Below are 23,615 nucleotides of genomic sequence, written 5' to 3' on the forward strand. Positions count from 1 at the left end.
AGTATAAACGATAACATTAGTTAACTCGAAATTTTTTACTCACTTTAATTAAAAAAATTTAAATTAAATTCTGTTGCTAAAATAGGATTATCAACTCAATTAACCCAAAATTTTTTAAATCGATTCGACTCGACTTAATCGAATACAAACCCCTAGGGGTGTCTTTCTTAGTAAGGTCCACCACATGAGAACCAACCAATTATGAATAAAAAAACATATGTTTTACATTATGGAAAGATTGAAGAAAACGTATTTAAAATTGACCATTCAAGTACAGAGGTTGAATATTAGATTCTGGCATTTTTTTCAAAATTAACGATTTAATATAAAAATAATTTAGGTGTAAAATGTTGTACAAAAATAATATATTTTCTATAATGATGCCATCATTCCATTAACGACACCACCCAATCATCATTTAGCAACCATCAATTTTAAAAAAAATCGAGTGCACATAATTAAAATTCATTCAATTTGTTGTTTTATTCAAATATGACGAACAAAACAAGACATAAATATATAAATTAAATTTTATTTGATTTTAAAAATAAAAATAAAATATTAAAAAAATTGATTATATAAAAAAATCAAACCGGTGATATTACTAGTTAATTGATTATATATAGAAGGGACCTTAAAAGAAGTGAATAATAGTGAAATGACTGTAAAATGAGAACAGTATATAGTCAGATGTTCCTTTTGTAGTTTTAACTTGTTTTTTTTATGCTTCGTCAATGTGTCGGTCTGGGTATCCAAATGAAAGTACCCAATTCGTTCGAAGTTTCAACCAAGATAATTGACATTGTCTTCAAAGTTTTTCCTTCACCATCAACGTGAGTCTTCAAAGTTAATGAGCTATCGGTTAGGTTGGTGAGGGTTCAAGGTTTAAACGATATGAAGGAGCGAGCAGAGTGGTGGTGCTGGAATTTGGAGTTAGTGAAGATTGAGGGGAATGGTGACGAGTTTAGTAAGGGGTGGAGCTTTGGAATGAGGGTATGTAGATTTTCGTAAGGTAATGGGTGAATAGCTGTAGTGATGGTGAGGGTTGAAGATGATTTGGACTGTAAGGTGGCAAAGGGTTTTTAGGACTTAAAGAAACAATTCTCTCTTTTTCTGTTTTTTGCAATGAGATACAAAAAGTATAATGGGCGTAACCAAAAAGAAATTTTAGGGTTTCAAACATGATTCCACAATTTGGTTATTTTAGAGATTCAGCGACAAGCACAAGGCTATGATCTTTCTAACCAATTTATATAATCAATATCAGGGTTGAGTAAAATTCGATTCGATTCGAAAAATTTGATAAAAAATTAAATTATTCGAAAATCAGAATAAGAAAAGGTAAAATTACGTCGTTTTGATAAATGTTTAATTTTTCTAAAGTTAAAGTCAAAATCATAAGTTAAACAACAAAACTATGTCGTTTTAATAAACGTTTACCCATTAAATTAAAAGGCAAAATAATTTTATTGTTTATATAGTTAAATAATATTTTACTTCGTTTACTATGTAAATACAACAATGAGTATAAATAATAGGATTCGTTAACTCGACTCGATTCAATTCAATTCAATTCGAAAAAATTTTAAATTGATTTCGGTTGCTAAAATATGGTTCATCAACTCGACTAACTCGAAATTTTGACTCGACCAAATGCTCATCCCTAACTTCAATAACCAAAATAGAAATACATGAAAAGTTCAGTGACTAACGAGTAGAGGTGCTCATGGTAGGGCCAGTTTGGGGCCCGAAAAATTCGACCAGTGTCTTAGGCAAGGCCCACCAATTCGCTTTTAAATAAACACTAAAAAAATAAAAAAAGTATTTTAAAAATAAAAAATAAAAAAATAAATATATTTATTATATTCGGGCAGTAGGCCAAAAAGTGTTACTGAGACCCTACCGCTTTCTAAACAGCCTCATTTTTTGCCCAAACCCATATTTCGGGCCTATATTTTTACCCAAACCCTCCCATATTTCGAGCGAGCCGTCAGGCTGGGCCGGGCCACCCGGCCCATTAGCACCTCTACTAACGAGGAAGTTTAACCTATTTTATTTTTGCATGTTAAAGAATGAATTTCCAATTATAACCTCATCGAGTCGGTATAATAACATACGAGAAAATAATGGAACTTTTTTAACGGATACTTTCAAACTGAAACAGGCGCTGGTGCTTCAATTTTTTCATCTTCAATCAAGAATAAAATCTAGGGTTAGGGTTAGCTAAAGAGGGTAAACCCGGAAAATGGAAGGCTGGGACCCGAATACGAAGTCGACGCTGACCCAGATCCCGCTATTGACGACGAAGGCGGGCCCCAGAGACGGAGCGGCATGGACTCAGAGGCTTAAAGAGGAATACAGAGCTCTAATAGCCTACACCCAGATGAACAAGTCCAACGATAACGATTGGTTCCGTATATCGGCAGCCAATCCCGAAGGTACCCGTTGGACAGGCAAGTGTTGGTACGTCCATAATCTCCTTAAGTACGAGTTTGATCTCCAGTTTGATATCCCCGTTACTTATCCCGCCACTGCTCCCGAGCTTGAGTTGCCCGAACTCGATGGCAAGACTCAGAAGGTGAAATTTTTAATTTTTTTTGCTTCTTTGTTATTTGTTTTGATGTGATTATTAATTGTTGGTTGTTTTTTTTATGGCAGATGTATAGAGGAGGGAAGATTTGTTTGACCGTACATTTCAAGCCACTTTGGGCAAAAAATTGGTATGTTGAATTTTAGGGGTTTTTTTGGGTTTTAATTCGTTGAATTTTATGTTTTCATGATTATATTAGGAAATAGAAGAATTGAACTTGTTATCTCATGTGTTTGTAGTGTGTAATTGCTAATATAACTAATGGGTGTTGATTGGAATTGGCATCCAAAATCTAAATTGGGGGCATAATATAACCTTTGATCAAGTAGAGGGGGATTACATATTGGCTGTGTTCATAATCATTGTTGGAAAATTCCATGTTAAAGTGCACCAATTGTCCGTTTGTCCATGTAAAGTATCCCCTATTTCGAGTTCGTAGTTGAACAGATTATTTTGTATGTTCAATGATTGTCCAATACAAGCAAATAATCTTCAGTGTTGTGTTCTTCGGTAAAAGAACCATGGAGGCTCTTATAGTAGAAGTTAGATTGCATTTTGCCCCTTCTACTCAAGAAATGGGCAAATTTGTCCTTGTACATTAGGTCAAAGAGCATATTGGTCTTTCTGTTAAAATTCCATCTATTTCTACTGTTAAAAATTGGTTACTTTACCTCAGCATAAGGCACAGGTGATATGTTACATGTCACTATCTGGTTATTTTGTCAGCCAAGTCAGTTTTAACAATATAAATGAATGAAATTTTTAACCGAAAGGACCTATTTACTCTTTGATCTAACATATAGAGACTAATTTGCCCCTTTTGTTTAGTAGAGGGGGCAAAATGCAATCTGATTCCTAATACAGGGGCCTCCATGGTACTTTTACCTGTATTCTTCCTAAAGCTGTCATTAGCAGCAAAACTAGGTTCAGTCAGATTGAAAATTAGAGGAAATATAATCTGGAGTCAGATAAAGGAAGATATAGAGAGCAATTCTGAGCAAGTCAAATAGAGCAAAGAGCCGTAAAAAAATGAGATTTGAATGTGTTTGTATTATGCAGCATCGATGTTGGAAGGCTGCTTTTTCCAGTTTATCTAGTTTAAAGGGTCAGTATGTTTCATCATTATACTCCTTTAAATCATTAAGAGGTGGCTTGTATTGAACAAGTAATGGATGTTCACGTATCTGGTTTCTTAATCTTTTGTTATCGGATCAACCGGGATTAAGCCATGTTTTGAAGGATAATCAGTGTTGTAACCCTTTTGCACTTATTCATATTGTTTATGCTGTAATCTTTGCTCAGTAGTTTCTTCTTTTCTGAATTTAATGATCTTGTTGTGCAGTCCTCGGTTCGGTATAGCGCATGCACTTTGTTTGGGACTTGCTCCATGGCTTGCTGCAGAGATTCCCATTCTTGTGGATTCTGGTATGATCAAGCATAAGGATGATGCGACCACTTCGAATGAGTCTTAGCATTTCTTTTGTTGAAACGTTTAAGGTGTACCTTGAGTTTCAAAAATAAATGCTTATACAATTTTACAGAGTTTTTTTTTTTTTTGTTAAAGTGTCAAATTATCTGTCAAACTTCTCAAAAGTGTCAAATTATCTGTCAAACTTCTTGACTTTGTACTTTTAAATGCACATATGATCTGATTTTTTTTTTTGAATGCTTTTGTCAAAGATTGCATGTGAAGTCATGTTCATGGTTTGTGTTTTAAGTCTTTTTTTCCCATTAAATGGTAAAAGTTAGGGTTAGTATATGATAGTCTTTAGGAGAGTTTTTTTTTTTAATTTCTCTAAGTGGATTTCCATTTTTTTGGAAGCAAAGGCTCTGCAGGACTAATGGGCTAAACAATGCGCAACACCATTGGTTGATGGATAGGCATAACAAAAATAAATATAAGCAAACCAATCATGTAAAATACAGTGCTCTTTAATGATTCGGCCATAAATAGATAAATCCAAACAATTGCTATTAAGTCTGTTAATAGTAACTAAACAGTTTAACTTAACAATGATGATACAGCGGAAGTCCGAAGTCTCGGGCCATCCCAAGGATTTCAACAATGGCCATTGCCTCAGTCGCCAAAGCATCAGAGGCACCCTTAACATTGCATGCGCAACTAGCACGCACCATACCTTCCGAATCACACGAATCACCACATCATAGGACATTGCACGCTCCCTAGCCCTCTAAGCCGTGTCAACATTGATCATAAGGTGTTCACCATGTGGAGCCTCCCGTCTCTCGATCTTCAATCTCCTAGGTACCAACGGCGTACAAAGACGATAATGAACCTGAAGTCCTTATTGAGTGCTTGAGCACAAATGAAAGCATCCCGAGAAATCGTAGTATTTGCTTGCACAATCTCCAAGTTTCTTGCCTCCTATAACTATCAAAGAACCACCAAAAGGCTAGTAAGGGCATCCTTATCAAATTTCCTCATTGCAAACTCTAGTCAATTCACCCTGCAAAAAAGCAGCACTTAATAAGTTATCATCAATACCACTCAAAATCAATAACTTCATGACTCAACCTCCAACCGAATAATTTAATCTTAGGAAAGATCTTTAATTTCCAAAGTTACAAAAAACCTCTTTGAGGGCCAAACCTCATCGAGTTAAGAAAGAGCCAATTATAATCAAATCTTGTTGAATAAACATCTATAGAGGCATGTCCCCAGACCAAGAGTTCACCATGAGTATTATCGCACGAAAGAATAGCCAAATATGATCCTCATTCCATCTAGGCCTATCCTCTACTAATAGATTTGAGACCATGGGATGAAGGGAAAGAATATCATTATGCACAAGATCCTTCCCATCAAGACCCTTCACTCCCCTCAAATCAAGTCCTAGCTTTGTTTTTGTTTCCAATGTGCTAAAAAAAGCCTAGACATAAATGAATCCAGTGTAGTCATAAATCCTTTTCCAAACAAGAAAAAAAAAAGGTTAATCAACTTATTTGCAAAGAAAGATGTCACTTGATGGAAAGTATTTGGTTGACAACACTCTAAAGCACAAGGTATCCTTTTGGTGCAAGAGCCACCAAATTTGCTTGCCGAAGAGTGCTATATTGAAAAGTAACATTTCGGTTGTCTCATAGTGCTCGAAGCCAACATAGCCCACACTTTATCCGTGCCACATTGAGCCTACCAATACCTGCAAATAACCTGAACAATATCATTGGTGACACATTTAGGTAATAAGAAAGTACTCAATGTAAGAAGGAATAGCGCGGAGCCAGAAAATTTGAAATATGGGTCAAATTTTGAAAAATAAAAATATTTATAGAAGTCATATAAACTAAAGTACGTATTTCTTGATAAAACAATGTATAATATGGTTAGATATAAAACTATTACATAGCCTTTAGTAAGAAGTTGGAAATTTTCAATCCAATAGTCCCTCAATTTTTTTTGGTGAAAGTTGTGATTACGAGGTTAACAAGGTACCTTCTGCAAACATGCCATTCTTATATTATTTCTATCATTTGGATGATAATTTGTAATCTCGCTCTGAAATTTAGATAAGCTGGAAGGTTTTAAAGGCTAAACTTAACTTTTTTAACCCTTTTTTTTATATGGATTTGTATTTCTTCTACTTCACTAGTAGACTTTCATTTAAAATATTTTTCCATTCTTATTAAACATTTAGAAACAAATAAATATAAGCCTTAAACACTAAAATTTTCACAAAATCAGCAAACAACTAGTAATTTTTTCACAAAAAGAAATCACGTAAATGCTTTTTAGTGTCATGGGTATGCAATAAGTCAATTTTCAAACACAAGATTCACGAAATCATACTAGTAATAACAATTTATAAATAAAAATACTAAATTTCTAGTCAATATTCAATAAACTTAAGATTATAAATACAATCAATCTCAATTTCTTCAAAGGTTAAACTCAAAAACTTATTACCCAGTCAAGATGTTAACGAATCTCATACAAAACCAATATCCAAAATGGTTCAATTAATAAAAAATCTAAATCTTGCATAAAAATCTTAATCTACTAGAAGAAAAACCACCATCTTAATTTTCTAGATATTAATAATAAAGCTTGAAAAGAATAAAAGAGTTGTTACCAATTAGGAGGACTCACTTAAAAATATTGAAAAGAATAATTTTCAAATTTTTGTGGGATCAATTCACCCGTTATTATATATGTGTATATATATTGTCGAAACTATTTTTTTGATAAAAGGGGTCGACTTAGATTTTGAAAAACGAAAACAAATATGAGAGTCGCCACCAATCTTTTTTGATGAGGTGTGATAGGGTAACCTCGTAATTTAATCATTTTAATAAAATTTTAAGTTTACTAAAACTATAATTTTTTTTGGTCTTAAAAATCCAGGAAACGAGTTCGGGAGTCGGTTACGCACGAGGAAGGATTAGCACCCTCAATACGCCCAAAATTGGTACCTAGTTGATTACTTAATGTCTTAATACCGAAAATTGAAATTTTGAAAAGATTTTAAAATACGATTCCTTTTTTATTAATGTTAATTTTAAAAACGCTTGAATTAAATTGAAATGAGCACCAAAGACCCACTCGTCCCGCGATAACAATATGCCACATCCCGTAAGTTAGGATGCGACATTTGAACCCTCGAGAATAAGCTTGCCTTTGATTTTTATTTAAAACTTGGGTATTTTAAATTTAGAAGGATGATCGGTTGTTTAGATTTAACGAGAAAATCGAAACCCTGTAAGTTAGGGTGCGACTTCTCGAATTTCCAAAAAACGAAACATCGCCTATTTTTTTTTTTAAAAAAAATTTTGAATAATAACAATTACAAAACCTAAACGATGTGTGCTATTTAGTTAAAAATATAAAATGGCCTATTATGGATAAAGGAAAAAAATTAAGCGCGACCTTTGAAGTGGTTTCAATGAAATGTGATGAAATGATAATATATAACATGGAGAAATAATTTACGAATAAAATGTTGCACTAATGAATCACAATAGCATGAAAATACGAATAAACAATTATAATACACATAATGACAATAATCACACAACATATCATTTTTAATACCAATATTAACTATCAAAGAAACGAAACAAAATAATATATATAAAACAATTTAAAGTAAATAATAGTTTAAAATAAATAACTTATAAGAACAATTCAAAATAAATAAGAAAAAGTTTCAAATAAACAATATATAAAAAACTTAAAATGAATAATAAAAACAGTTTAAAATAAATAATATATAAAAATAACATATAAAACATTTTTAAAACAATAATGTATAAAAATTTAAAAGATAATATATATAATAGTTTAAAATAAATAATATATATATATATATATAAAATTTAAATAAATAATATGTAAAAGCAGTTTGAAATAAATAATATATGAAAGAAACTTAAAATAAATAATAAAAGAGTTTTCCTTTTTTTTTAAATAAATTAATTAATTAAATGGATTAAGGACTAGATTGAAATCGAACTAAAATTCTGGGTTTAAATTATATATAAATAAAAGAAGGTTTCTAGGGACCAAAATAGAACGCGCTTAAAGAATGAGGGACTAAGTGGGAAAATATTCCTAGCCCTTATGCGCAATGTTTCAACATGGACCAAAGTGAAACAAACAGAAAATTATGCGGCAAAATAAACAAAAAACCAACAGGGGCCAGATTGCACTACGTCGCAAAAGCGAAGGGACACCCGCGCGGAAATAGCCTATTCACCACAGAAACACGCGGATCCTGAGGACGGGTAGGGTCGGCGCACGGATCCTAGGGGTAAAACGACATCGTTTTAGGGCTATTGTGGCAAGCCCTAAACGACGCCATTTAATGGGTTTATAAAAGTCATTTTAAAAAAAAAAATTTCATTCTCTTTCCTTTCTTTAAAAAAAAAACCAAAAAAACTCTTTCAACCTCCCTTCTCCTCTCCAAGCGTCAGTCATAGAGTGCCACCATCCGTCCACCGTACTGCCGCCATGGCCGGTGGCCGACGATAGACAAAAATGGGATTTTTGGCCCCGTTTTCAACTATTTGAAGGCCGAGCCTTCTTAACCCCCCAAAAAAATCGAAAGAAAAGGTCCCTCCCCTCCCTTTTAGGTCCAGTTTCAACGACGGAGAAGAGACCTCCGACAATTAGACCGCGGGATGTTCAGGTGAGTCTTTTTCTTCCCTTTTTACTTTCATTATTATTCGTATGTAAAAAAATGAAATAAAAAATGAAAATAAAATCAAACTCTTTGTTTCTATTTTTTGTTTGTTTCTCCGTTGTCTGCTTCTGCTTGGCCTCTTGTGTGTTGTTCTTTTTGCAGGTGGTGGCAGAGAAGTGTCAGGCGCATGAGGCGATGGCAGGCCTAGAGGCGGCTGCTAAGAGCGGCGGCTGAAGCTCTTAGGCTAGCCCTAGGGTTTTCTTTTTCTGAAATATTAATAATGGGTTGTTTTGGATTTGTGATTGGGTAGTGGGCCCTTTTTTGTAATGGACTATTAATCTTTTTGGACTTTTATTTTTTGTTTTGTTTTTTTTATTTGTAATTTGGGTCCAGGCTAAAATTGGCCTATTACATATATATATTAAAAATTATAAATAAATTTCTTTCTCTTTCTCTTTGTAGGGTCAATTGACCCTTATAACCAATGTAGCTCTGCCTATGGCTTGAAGGAAAGATTTAATGAAAATCTCTTTCCCTACCAAGGGTAAACCCATGTACATATCAAGCTCCTCCACCACCCAAATATTATGGATGCCACTCAACAAAGCTCGAGATTCCACCCTAGTATTAGGACTAAAGTAACATATATTTGCTCAAATTAATGTTTTGCCCAAAGCTCCCTTCAAGTCTTAGCCTCCCCTTCTTAATATGAATGAATAACAAGCTATCATCATAAAATAAAAGGTGTTTCATCCTTGGGCCATTTTGGCTCACCCTAACGCCTATGAATTTTCCATCCTCTTACACCCAAGAAAGCAAAGCTAAGAGACCCTACATACAGAAAAGAAAAAAGATAAGGTGACAAGAGGTCAACCTGCCTCAATCCTCTCTCAAAGTCAAAAAATTCAATTAGATTATCATTGAATAGAATACGATAAGAGACAGAGAAAACATAATGTACCATTAAATTAATCCACCTATTTCCAAAACCCCTTTTAGCTATCACGTTCGACAAAAAATTGTCACTCAACCCTATCATAAACTTTGCTCATATCAAGTTTAAAGCACAACCTTTATTAAAGTCATTCTTTGAGCTTCGTAAGTAGTGAACATGTAACACCCCCAACCCGTATCCCTCGTCAGAATCGGGTTACGAAGCATTACCGGAGTTTACAAATCAAACAGACAGAATTGTCAAACATTTCATATCATCAAAACAAGTCATCAAAGCATCATTTTAATCCAAATTATAAACATATGAAATCCAAATCAATTTTGCCTAGTTCACGAGTACTTAAACATAGAATTAAATTCACATGCACTTATCTAGATTTAGTTCAATTTATCATGCTATAATATGGCTTCAAAAACAAACACATATTTATATGTATAAAACCAACCAAAATTAAACTTATAACCTCATTTACAATCAAACCACAAAATAACTATTATTTAGACACCCTAGGTACATGCCGACACAAAGGATAAACATCACCACATTTGAGTTCGGGATCATTGTTGGATGTTGAATCGGATATCAAAAATTAAGTACCTAACCTGCGCACGGGAAACAAAACCGTGCGCTGAATATAAACTCAGTGGTATTTCTATAATTCGAATATTAAAAGATAAGAAATTACAAATATACAATTGAAATATGAACACATATTAATATTTAATTATTACAACAACCATATTATATTTCATTTGTTTCACAAATAACCCAATTCTCATACTTGCTATATAAACAGCTTTTCACAATTTATTTCACATTTCATTATACAATTGCAATATCCATTCCATAGTCATTTCATGAGTATATAGCTCATATATTCCATATATTTGCAACATATTTTACATTTTATTTTCAATTCACTATTTCATTTCCATTTCTCATACCATACCATTTCAATATCAATTATAAAACTTTATTATTCATTTACCCTTATTAACACGACTTGGACTCGGACAGATACACGGATCCAACCAAAACAAACTAGTTTGATACCCAGTACCTCATCGGATAATTCGAAGTAATAAGTTGACACTCAGTGTCCCATCGGCTAAACTGAAGTAAATTGACACCCAGTGCCTCATCGAATTAATCCGAAGTAATAGATTGACACCCAGTGTCTCATCGACTCCAAGACGAAGAAATCCCTGAACTCTTCTAATCCTATGGCATGCCATCTATATCCGACTCAGCCCGATACAGTTAATAAGGTTTCAATTCACTTTTCAAATACAACCAATATTCATTTCAATTCAAATAATAAATATATTCAATATATATACCAATTCAATCAATATAAATTTAATAAATTCATCACATACTAAATTAATCCCTTTCAATTGCAAAACACAATAATTCTCACCTCAACACTTACCATATACATTAAATTGAATTATAACAATTAACAATTAACAATTAAATTCGGATTATAGAAATATAAACTAGAAATTTCAAACTATTCCTCATCGACTTTATCTTTTCTCTTTTAATTGAAGATTTCAGTATGACGTTAGCAATTAAACTTTCAACAATTGAAACCCTTAGCTTTTCTTTCTCCTTTCCTTTTTTTTCTTTCTTTTCCCTTCTATTTCGTTTCACTTTCTCTTTCTTTTCTTTCATTTATTTGTTTTATTATACATTATTATATTATTATCATAATATATAATATATATACTTATATATTAACTAAACTTATTTTAATTTAATATATATTAAATTCACATATATTTAACTTATGCCGCCTCATAAAGAAACAATGACATAATTGCTTCTTTAGTCCTTTTAGTTTTTCTTTAATCTATAATTCAACTTTCACTCTATATGCAATTTAGTCCTTATACCTAATTTACTTTTAATTCAAGCAAATTTACTTAAATCGAAACCTAATTAACTACACAATTATCTTCGTAAATATTTATTAAAAATATTTACGAGTCCAATTTACGGGAACGGAGTCCCGGGAATGCACTTTTTTTAATTTGATCCTTTTTAATTAATTAACCATTGAAACGTTAAAATTTCTTAACGAAACTTTAATACCACCTTAATGACACTCTGTAAATATTTATAAAAATATTTACGGCTCAGTTTATAAAAACAATGTCCCGATATCTCATTTTCTAAAACCACTTGAACTTAATAAATCACTTATATAACATAAATTATCAAATCAAAAACCTTTTTTTAAAAAATCACATTTGACTCGTAAATATTAAATAATAATATTTACAAACTTACTTGTTTAATTTGGTGGCCCCAAAACCACTGTTTCCGACACCACTGAAAAACGGACTATTACAAAAAAAAAATTATGAGCCATAATCGCATTATCTTGAATCATCCTCTAATTTTTCTGACTTTTTTTTATTGATTTTGTTTTTTTAATTCAACTTATATATTTGAACTCTCGTGATTAGTTTAGTGGTTACGAATTGTTCACCCATAAAACCCACCTGGGTTCACTCCTCTAAGGGAGCAGTGGTAGGCCTTTATTTAGACAGTTCCCTTTGAACGTAGTGTGTGCATGTGAGTATGTCTCTAATGTGAGTGCACAAATATTATCCCTTTAATTGTACATTACCAAAAAAAAAAATTTATACAATTGAATCATTATCAACTATTCTAATATACGATTCCAAGTTTTACAATCATGGCTATAACTCTCAAGCCCCTTTCCTCCAAACTTCTTTCTCTCTAAATATTAAAAGCCAAGACCACACAAAAATCAAACTAGAGGTGTGTGTGTGTCCCTTGTTTGCTATGATGCCTGATGTTAGCCCTAACGAACCGCATTTTAAGAACAGTAAGACTCCAAAATTCAAAGGCAATCCCCACTCTACATTGAGACAACAACACAGAGGGTCCTTTTGGGCTCCCTAAAGCTATTAACACCCACAAGAATTTGGACCCATACACTTTCTCATCAACAGTTGCACATTCTTTTTTTTTAAAATCGAAATTAAGCATTCAGCACCGAAAATAATAATATTAATTTCATCAAGTCAAGAGTTTTTTTTTTTTTTAAGAGTTAAATGGTTAACCATGAAATATGCTCTATTTTTATGATGGGATCAAATCCTCAATCACATAATTAAGGGACGGGGTGAGCAACTACCACGTCACACCTTATGGTTACAACAGATTGTAATGAAGGTCAAGTGGCCTTAGCCCCTCATTTTAGAAAATTTCAATTTTATTGTGAAAAATTTTAATTAATCCTTAAAAGATTAGTCCTAAGATCCGCCACTATCGGCCGACATAAAAATAAACTAGCAATATTATGGGTGAATAATGTTTGATAAAAGTGCATTAAAATTAGGACCAATTTTTGGTTTTGTCATTTCGACATGAAAGAGTATTATACGAAGGACAAAGAAGCTGTAATTTGGAATCGAAGGACCAAACTAATTGAAAAAGGAGAAGACGTGCATGTCTTTTGTAACCACCGGTTGCCCTTTTTCTTGCTTGTGTTATTTAAGGACTGCAATTTGGGGTCCCACGATGTCGTTTTCGAAGGATATAAGAAGAATCAGATTCTTTTGTTATTAGTTGGCAATTGTTAAACACTAATCGCGGCAGTTGAGAGAGACTTCCAAAACTGTCTAATTGTGATCAATAATTGGATCAACTACACTCAATATTATTAAATTATTAGTACCTTTAATTTTTTAAGTCTATTTAGCGAACTTTAAATGACAATTTAACGATCGGTAGAATGGATTAGTACCAGTTAATGAGTAGAAGAACGGACCTTAGATCCGAGTCGATCTGACAGCTAGTTGCGGAAGATTGGAGAAGAAAGTTGTTTGGATTTTGGTTCGTAGATTCATAACATTTAAAGTTATTTTATGAAAATAAATCAAACTGTAGAAGAGAAGAAAAAATGTTTTTAATTAGTGTAGGCGATGCAAGCAGAGAGGATTATACAAGAACAATTTTAACAATCCAATAACTTAAATGAAAACTTTCGGATAATTTAGTGATCATTTTATTACTTTTGGAAGTTGAGTGACCACTTCTAGTTTGGTGACATTAAAGTACTTTACCCTTAATAACTTACATTTAGTTCCCTATTTAAGGGCTCTTTCATTCAAAGCTAAGCACACAAAAAGATAGTTTTTAGTTATAATTGGAATTAAAGTATTCATCATTGATAACGGTAATTAATTTATTCACAATAGAAATATTCTAAAGAAGTAAATTGTTGATCGTAAATTATATTTCATTTCATGAGCAAAAATCAAACCTCCAACTATATAACTAACTAACGAGCTGAAATTTAGATAAAATTAAGTTAAAATTGTGATTTTAAAATTAACTATCATATAGCATTAATGTTTGAAATATGTAGTAAAAACTTGACATTTAAAATATATATTTAAAAGTCATTCTATATAAAGTTTTTATATTATGAGTTTTTAAAAATGTAATCTTCAATTATAATTCAGTAAAAGCCGTATATTCAACATTTTGTTTGCTTATTGGGTCTTTGACATGTGTAATATTGATAATGTTATCATCATGTTTACAAGTTTGCTAGCTAAAATTTTAAAAAATTAACGACTGAAATAAAACTAAACCTTTCGAATAGTTTATTAACTTAAATAAAAGCTTTCAAATAGTATAGTAACCATTTTATTAATTTTTTAAAATTAAGTGACTGAAATATAATTCTACTAATAATTTAATGACCTTTGGTGCAATTTTCCCTTAAAATAATTGAAGAACCCAAATGTACGTTTACAAGTTATAACAAGAACATGTGGATGACTTGTAAAATCCGATTTCAAGTACTTGGTTCTGCTAACCAAACGAGGAGGGGATCGATCAGCTGTGAGTGATGTTTGGCTGGGAGATGAAATCACCACCGTTTGTTGTGATGTTATGATACGTTGTTTTTAGGGGCCCCAATCCATTGCAGTGAGCAGCACAGTGAAGCAGACTGACACAGAGTAGTAGGTAGCTGTTGAAGTTACTGATCAATCACTGTGTGAGAGTGAGAAGCTGTAAACAGACAATATTAACTACGGGAGCTTAAAGTAGCACTCCAGCTGTTTGCCTAAATGCCACAATGAATCAAAAGGTCACAAAACCCCACGTTGAGAGGTTTTCAACGATTGGACGCTTTGATTTACTGTCACTCCCCATTTCCAATCCGACCTTTTCTTCTACAGGGTTCAGGTAAATGTTTTAATGAAGGATTAGTTTTTGTTTGGGCAAATTGCACCCAAAGTCACTAAACTATCAGTAAATTCAAGTTTTGATCACTCAGTTTTAAAAAGTTACAAATTAAACTATTCAAAAGTCTTAATTTAAGCCATCGAACTATTGAAAGTTTTTATTTCACTGAGCTATTAAGTTTTTTTTTTAAGTTCAGCTAGTTAGCTCTAAGAGACAATTTAATGATCGGTACGGCGGATTAGTACCAATTGACTAGTAAAAGAATATACATTAGATCCAAGTCAATATGATAGTCAGTGTTGAAGATCGAAAAAAAAAGTTATTTGGATTTTGGTTCACAAATTCGTGACTGATAACATGTTAATTTGCATGACATTTTCTGTTTAATTCGGTTTATTTCTGAATTTATCCCTGCTAAATTAGTACTTTTATGTTTTAATCTTGTCAGGGATGCAATTGGGACGCTAAGAAACAAAAACGAGCAAAGAAGGACCAAATTGAAACACAATCAATAAAATGAGGTCAAATAAAAAATGTGGAGAAAGCCAAGTACTCATCAGATGTTTTGACTTTGTAAAAGCTAAAAATAAAAAAATATTATTTTATTTTTTCTATTAATTTTTTATTTGATTTTATGTTAAAGTGACTAAGGCCAAAATTAGTAAATTCCATGACCTTAATTTCAGTTTGGAATTGAATAGAATTATTTTCTTTTTCATTTACATTTCCTTGTTTTTACAAAATTGGTCTAATTGCCTTCCAAGTACCTTTCTTTCCCATTCTTCACCATCATCATCAATTTACCTTTCAAAGTCTACAAAGCATGAATAATTTCATGCTTCACTAAATTTTATCTTAGCTTTGGGTAGTGTTCTTTTCGGTCAGGAATCGTAAGATACGTATTCGTGCTAAAAATCCTCTCAATCGATATTCATTTTTTTCCTAAGTATTGGGATAGACAACTCATCCCTTAAAGTTAAACTCGATTTCAAGTCAAAGTGCACGTTGGGTTGGAGTCGTGTTTGCTGACAGTTGGAAAAACGAGTCGGTCGTGCTTTATTTGGATCTCCGAGAACAAATCAAGGAATAAGTGATCGGGTTTAAACAACTCATGCGGTTGAGGCCGTTGATTCGAGTTGGGTTCTTCAAAGCGCAAGGTTGCCAGAATCTTGAATCGGGAACACGTGTATCTCGGTTAGATAATCGGTAAGGGTTGGTTTGCAGGCCGTATCGAGACCAGCTATGAGAGGAAGAATTGGTGGTTAGGACGTTCTTAACTACTATAACCAACTTATTGTTTACAGGAGAAAATTAATTTTCAGGGATCGATTCAGAAATCCGGAATCCACTGAGTCTAAGGCTAATACTTATTATCTCTGTTTACAAAAGTCTGAATTTATTTCCAGATCTAAATTTATTTCTAATATTAATTAATTGTTTATTTATGCTGATTTGAATGTTTACTTTCTAAACATTTCAAAACTTCCCTGATTTATTTGTTTATTTTTTAGCAGGTCCGTTTGGAGTCATGGGCACGACTTTTGTCACGACTTTCGACACGATAAAAATTCTGATCACAAGTTAAATACGGAAGTTGATTATAACATCCAATCCATGTGGACTCGACCCTACTACCACTCTTTACTACTATTTAGAATTATTTTGTAGGAATTATTTTTGGTGGTTTTGACACCTATCAGTAACCTTTAAAGTTGTTCGGTGAAAAAAAAATTTAACTATAGAAGAGAGAGGAAGGAGAGCTTTTAATTGGTATAGGTAATGCGAATAGAGAAAGCCACACAACAATTATTTTGAATATCCTAATGACTTAAATAAAAACTTTTAAACAATTTAGTGACCATTTTATAATTTTTTTAAGTTGAGTGTTTAAAACGTAAAATTATAAATAAAAAATTTTACAAAGATAAGCACTAACCTATCTTTGCAAGCTCCTCAAAACTCAAATATCAATTCTTTTTTACCATTTGCAGAGTGGGGAGTAGGGGACCATTGTGTTAATTTATAAGAAAGGAGACAAAAAAAAAACTATTTTTGGGGTCAAGACGCATGGCCAACTGGAGAATAGCAGCATCGCCACCATGTTAGGCGACACCTTTATTGTCAATGTGATTAGTCGATCACGATAACCGACCCCTACAAACATTCTATGTTTTTTTTTTTTTGAAATTTTAAATCAGTGTGGCCAACATGTTAGGTTACACCAGTATGTTCAGTCGTATTTCCTCAATATTTCTTCAGCATTTTATGTTTATAAAATTAACACAGTTAAAAATATCGATGTCACCACCCTACTTGGCTACATCACTTAAAAAGTAATTTTTTTTCAATTGATATGATTTGCTTATGATGGGTGTGCTGTTGAAGTCGGAGTTGCCTGATAATATGGAGTGACTGAATTTTACTCTTCAAAACATATTATTCTTGTAAATAATCTACAACTGACCTCATTTTCGTAAATAATTTTTTTATGTAAAAAAAAACCCAAATTAGATTTTTAAATGGAGTAAGTTTTCCTTTTCTTTTAATGTTTTCTTCCTCCACAATACTTCAATTAAGAACTTACTTAAAAGATATGGAATTGATGTTTACCATTTGAGTCATCATATTTTTATATGTATTAAAATTTTAAACATAACAACTCCGATGTTTGATCCATGGACCAAAGGTGTTAATCCTATACCCACATCACGAGATCAAATGCCGAAAATTACTTATTAATGATATATATATATATATATGTGTGTGTGTGTGTGTGTGTGGCGGTAATTTTATTGTTTTCATGGAATTTAGCTTCAAATGATATATATATATATATAGTATTAAATTTATTATTTTATTTATAACTTTTTTCCATTTAAAATTAACAAATCTAATAATATAAATGTTAATATTGGGTACGTATTCTTTTTATTCTACAAGCGGTTTTAAAAATAATTATGTATCCTTTTATTAAAACATTTTACTATTCATTTCTTAACCCTACGTAGAGTTCAAAAACTCATTATACCAACTTATTGAGTTTTAGCTCGATTGACATGGACATTATTATCAATATAAGACGTGAATTCAAGTGCGCTAAAACGCATTATCCTCTTATTTTGAGACTATAATAAGATTATTAAAAAAAAAAACCTCATTCTACCAAATATTGTTGTATAATATATGAATATAGATATTAGGTAACTTCAATTATAGGTTATATCATCATCATTATTCAAAGTTGAAAAAGTAAAATAATAACATTAAATAGAGAGAAAGAATGATAAGAAAATGATTCAGTCATCATTACATTTTCACGTCCTATCCCAATCATTCTTTTAAATGATAGCATCATAATTATGAATAATAAATTCACTTCCAAATATAAAAGAATTAATTAAAAGACAAAAGATAAAAACTAAAAGAAATTGTTTGATCATAAAAATTTCCTACAAATACACACATTTTCCCTTTTTACTTAAATTAAAAAAAAAAGGATAAATAAAAATCCGAATTTTCCCCTAATATAATCATATATATTCATTTTAACTTCTTTTTTTTTTCATTTTTTTATTAAAAATAACAATATTAGAAAAACTAAAATCTAGCATTTTCGAAGCCGTGTAGATCACTGACTTTATTCTTCACCATGGCCACTTTAGCCAACTTCTCAGCCGTTCTCCAAGCCGATGACGGTGTTAGTGGCTCCCCATTCTCATCCATCACCACCATAATCGCCTCCCTTTCTCGTTCCCTCTCGTTCACCCGCCGCCGTTGGATTTCCACCATCTGTTGTTTCATCCGCTGCAATTCCGTCAGCTCGGCTTCTAACCCTCGCACGTACTCCGCCACCGTCAACGAATTCGACTGCATTAACAATGCTCTAGCCGAAGCCAACAGATGGTGTGCACTTGTCAAGTCGTTACCACACTCAATTAACCTCCTCGACTCGGCTATGGCTCGAGTCGTTATGAAAAAGAATCTAAACTGTTCGATCTCAGGAGCCGGTGATCGAACGGCGTTCGGCTGAGGAACGAGAAGGGATTGATCTCGGCCGTATACGACTTCTTGCGAAACCGGATCTTTGTAAAGACAACGAACACACATCACGTGATTGGACCTGACCGCCGACGTCGGAACTTTGAGTTCCACGAGTAAATCCCTTTCTTCCTCGGCGTAGAAATCACCCAGCCGGACTGAGCCGGAAGTTAAAACGGTCGGCTTCCCGTTACATGAGTAAACGGCTGTGATTTCAGCCGGAGCTGAGTCAGGGGCAAAGCTGAGCTGGATTCTCAAATCTTGAACCACGACACTAAATATCCCACTCATACATTTAGCAAACGCGTCCTCAGCCGGGTCATGACTAAACCCACCGGTTTGTCCCAAACCGAAAGAGTGAACCGGGATTTCAATATGAGCGAAACGAGCGGAAGACACGTGGCTTGAACGAAGCCGTTGATTTGAACCTCTTTCATCGTGACCGTCAGATAACAACATAATACCAGCAACCGGATTTCTCTCCCTCCGATCTTCAAGCACTTTCGTAGCTTTCTTAAACGCATCGCAAACGCTAGTCCCTTGACCACACACAAGCCGATCAATAATGTGCCGAGCAGCTCGTTGACCTTGAGCCGTCATCCTCCGTAAAGGCAACAACCGTTTTGAACTACCCGAGAAAGCCACAATAGAAAGCCTATCAGCAGAGCCGAGCGAAGAAATGACTAAACGCATCGCACGTTTCAACATCTGAAGCTTACCACCGTTCATACTACCGCTCACGTCAAGAAGCGTAACCAAATCAATAGGCCCACGACGTGAAAGGTCCAAAAACGACGCCGTCTTACGTGAAGGGGCTTTTATTTTCAAAGCCACGGCATAAGTTTCATATCCACGGCCAACTGAAACAACCGCCGTTTCAGGTGATAACCGGACTTGTACATTCCTCGAATCACGGCCGTTGAATGGGTGTACTTCGATGGATGAAGGGTTGGGATTCACGAAGAATCCTTGAAACTCCTCTACATCGCCGCCGCTTTCTTCTTCGTGTTCATCAGCTTCTGGAATAGGAACGAAACGACCACCACCAGCGGTTGGTGAAAGCAATGGCTCATCGTCATCGTAAGATCTCAAATCCGGTTTGGGCTTTGGCTGGTTAATACTTCTGGGGATTTTATGAATAGAAAGAAGTGGAACATCTTTCCAAGTAGTATTACAAACAGGACAAACAAGTGAATCATATTTACGAACATGAGCAGCTATACAAGGAAAATGAAAAGCATGTGAACATTCCGCCGTGTAAATCGCCGTCCCTTGACCTGTCTTCACACTATTCAAACATATCCCACAAGTACTCTGCCAAAAAAAGAAAAAATTCGAACTTTGTTAACAAGAAGATTCAAACTTTATCCACATTTCGAAATGTTAAAATTCACTTACTCTGAACTTGAAGCTATTACGAAAAAGTGAGAGCTTTAGTGGTGAACGAGGAGAAGAAGGATTTGATGCTTTAGGGGTGTTTTCATTTGTGGAAGATGGTTGAAGACGAGGAGTAGAAGGGTTACTTCCACTACTAAAAAAGCTTAACTTTGCACAATTTTTAGGACTAGGAACAGTGGTTTCAGGTTCTCTAGGGGTTGCAGTACAAAAGGCTCTTCTCCAACCAGTTGCCATTTTCTTTTTTAATTATAAGAGACGAAGAAAAAAGGGGTTGTTTTTTATGGATCTAAGGCTGAGGCAGAAGAGAAGACAAAAGGGTAAAGATCAAAGGTTTTAAAGATACAAGCATGGGGGGTTTTAATTGCAGAAAAAAGAAATTATAAAGAGACAAAGTAATGGAATTTTTAGCTTTCTTTTTTCTCTTCTCTCTCTTTTGCTTTAAAGAATGGTCCCCTAAAAGGTTTCTGCAACTAAAATGGGGGTTGTAGAGATCTGCAGCTTCTTTTTTTCTCTTATTTCCGAAACCTAGAGGGAAGGTTCTCTTCCCCGATGAATATTTATATTCGTTGCAAATGATTAATTTAAGGTCAAAATTGTATACAAAGTCCTTCCACTATGTGGATTTTGCGATTTTAGTCATCTATTATAATAGTCTCTTATTTCTCAAAATGCGTGTATTTTCAATTTTTTTGAACAATTTTATTATAAGTTCTGATTATATTTGTGTTTTTCTTGACAGAATGCCTAAAATTACCTATTGCCCATTCTCGACCCCATAAATAGAAGGATAATGTGCTTCAGCGCACTTAAATCCGCGTCCTCCTACATTGATAATAATATTAATATCAATTGAGTTAAGACTAAATATTGAGGCCAATTTGTTTCCCTTAATTATTTCTACTACCTTACCACTTGGCTACACCCCATTTAGATTTCTATTTGAAACTACTAAACATTAGTAAGGGTATTCGTTATTCGTCAATTTCGGTTCCAAATAACTATAGTTATGGAATAAATTAGATTTTTGCTATGATTTTTACACATATAGATGGAAAATTAAATCGAACTTATTCATCATTACATAGAATTTAATTAAGATAAGTGTATGAAAGTATGATTTCTTCTTAAAATATATAGTTAAGAGAATATAGAATTTGACTTTTTTGGCCAAACTATAGAATTTGACCTTAATTAAAAGAGATTTTAACATTGTTTGACCGCCACGTTACCGTTCAAACAATGAGGTGAGAAAGTATCCAGTCTTCATTCACCACGTTATCCCACACCGACCCGTTAAAATAGAACCCCCAGGCCTTTCATGCTCCATGCGCTTTGTGTATCCCTGTCTTCACGCGCCGCTTCGATGCGTGCTCTTCATTCTCGTCTCCTGCGAGTGAGGTGGAAAATCCTTTTGAGGGCTCTGTTATTTCATGCATGATTCACATACGGTAGGTTGTCAGTGATATTGTATTTAAATGCTATGCATATCATTGTAGTTTTTTAAATTCTGCTAATCTTAACCGTTCATCAACTTGAATCATTGAGTTCATATTGAACTACCACATCATCATCATCATTCAACCATTATTTTTCTTCTTTTTTTTCTTTCTAAAATTGGTATAAAAGTTAAATCACAATTTTTATAATTTATTTCAAATTTACAAACTGGTAGCATTCTCGATATTTTATTTAATAGCTTGTATTTTATTTTATCTACTTAAAAATTAAATAAATTGGTCATTTTTATTAAATTTTTTATTCATTTGTACTGTTAAAAATTGAAATGGTTAACAGAATAATCAAACAACGACACATGACATGCCATATGTACCTTGTGCTCACATGCATTGATCAATTTGTAACCGTAGAAATAAATGAATTTTTAGCAAAATGATCCGTTTTGAGTAAAAATGATCAAATGCAATTTGACTCCCAGTAAACCTCTATGATACTTTTACCAATAACACATCAATGTGATGGTTTAAGATGTATTCTAGTGAATTAATTTGGACTGCATTAATTATTTAGTTCTATGTTTACAATGAATAACTTCGGTATTAATATAATTGTAAAGTATAACTTCCAAAAAGTCATGTAGAGTGTAATAGTAATACACATTAGACTTTCAAATCTTAGAAATAACACTGTGAAAAGAGATAGTCATGATTTAAAAATAAATTTTCATAAACCGTAAAAAAATATGAAAAATACCTTGATTTCACCTTAAAAAATCTACTAACATTGTTATTAATATGATAACATTTTATATTTATATATTATATGTATAAACAATTATTTTAAATACCAAAATAGATGAATAAATTTACTTTTGAAGGACACATAATCAAAACTAAAATTTTATTTATATAATAAAATAAAGATAATTAATTTTAGTAGGAATCTAGGATGGCAGAGTGGCAGGGTAGAGAGTGGTTAAAATTTTAGTAAATAAAATAAAAGTAAGGGAACCATGAAGTCAAATTCAGCAGGCTTTGGGAATTTGCAAATCTTTGAAATTTTAATTATTGGATTTTTATCTATATATATATTATTATCAATACAGGAGAATATATATTTGAATATATTGAAGTGCATTATTTTTTTATTTGTGGGCTATGGGTAGTTTTAGACATTATCTTAAAAAACGAAACATATATGATTAAAAATATAATAAAATTATTTTTAAAAAATTATCAAATCTTTGTTGAAGGTAATTTCACACTCTAACAAAATTACTCAATTATTAATTTTATATTTAGTATTGTATTATTATGAATACATATAACTTAAAAATATTAAAATCATTAAAATAAAATATATAACCAATATCTAATGATTAAATTAATAATTAACAAAAGGTTATATTTTACTATTAGTCCTACAATATGCATAAGCTATGAATTTAGTCATTATACTTTAATTTGATCTTTTCAATCTTTGTACTTTTCAAATTTGACACGGCAAATATATTATCATATGTTAGTGTTGTGTCATTAGTTATTTTCATATATTATTCACAAAAAGTTAGTTAATGGATTTAACTATAGTTGTTTGTGTCAAGACTAAAGTTTTGAAATTCAAAAGTTTTCCAGACTAAGAATGACCCAATTGGAGTACATGTATTAAATCTACAATTTCACGCATAGTATATTATTAATAGCAAATTTTAACCAATTGAATTTAACTATTATTGTTTGGATCATGATTAAAATTTTAAAATTTTAAAAGCTCAAGAACTAAAATTGACTAAATCAAA

General features: G+C 32.6%; 2 protein-coding genes across 2 annotated transcripts; one reads left to right on the forward strand and one right to left on the reverse strand.

The window, feature by feature from the left end:
- The first annotated feature begins 2,131 nt into the window (after positions 1-2,131).
- On the forward strand, positions 2,132-4,256 carry LOC105773735 (ubiquitin-fold modifier-conjugating enzyme 1). The gene is made up of 3 exons (XM_052632197.1): positions 2,132-2,578; positions 2,659-2,720; positions 3,933-4,256. The coding sequence occupies exons 1-3, from the start codon at positions 2,246-2,248 to the stop codon at positions 4,060-4,062; spliced, it is 525 nt and encodes a 174-aa protein (XP_052488157.1). The 5' UTR covers positions 2,132-2,245; the 3' UTR covers positions 4,063-4,256.
- Positions 4,257-18,337: 14,081 nt separating this feature from the next.
- LOC105773855 (E3 ubiquitin-protein ligase WAV3-like) lies at positions 18,338-20,882 on the reverse strand. The gene is made up of 2 exons (XM_012596013.2): positions 20,360-20,882; positions 18,338-20,275 (listed from the first exon to the last, which is right to left on the reverse strand). The coding sequence occupies exons 1-2, from the start codon at positions 20,591-20,593 to the stop codon at positions 18,521-18,523; spliced, it is 1,989 nt and encodes a 662-aa protein (XP_012451467.2). The 5' UTR covers positions 20,594-20,882; the 3' UTR covers positions 18,338-18,520.
- Positions 20,883-23,615: the final 2,733 nt, after the last annotated feature.

Source organism: Gossypium raimondii, chromosome 6 (genome assembly GCF_025698545.1).
Source record: "Gossypium raimondii isolate GPD5lz chromosome 6, ASM2569854v1, whole genome shotgun sequence".
Lineage (NCBI taxonomy): Eukaryota > Viridiplantae > Streptophyta > Magnoliopsida > Malvales > Malvaceae > Gossypium > Gossypium raimondii.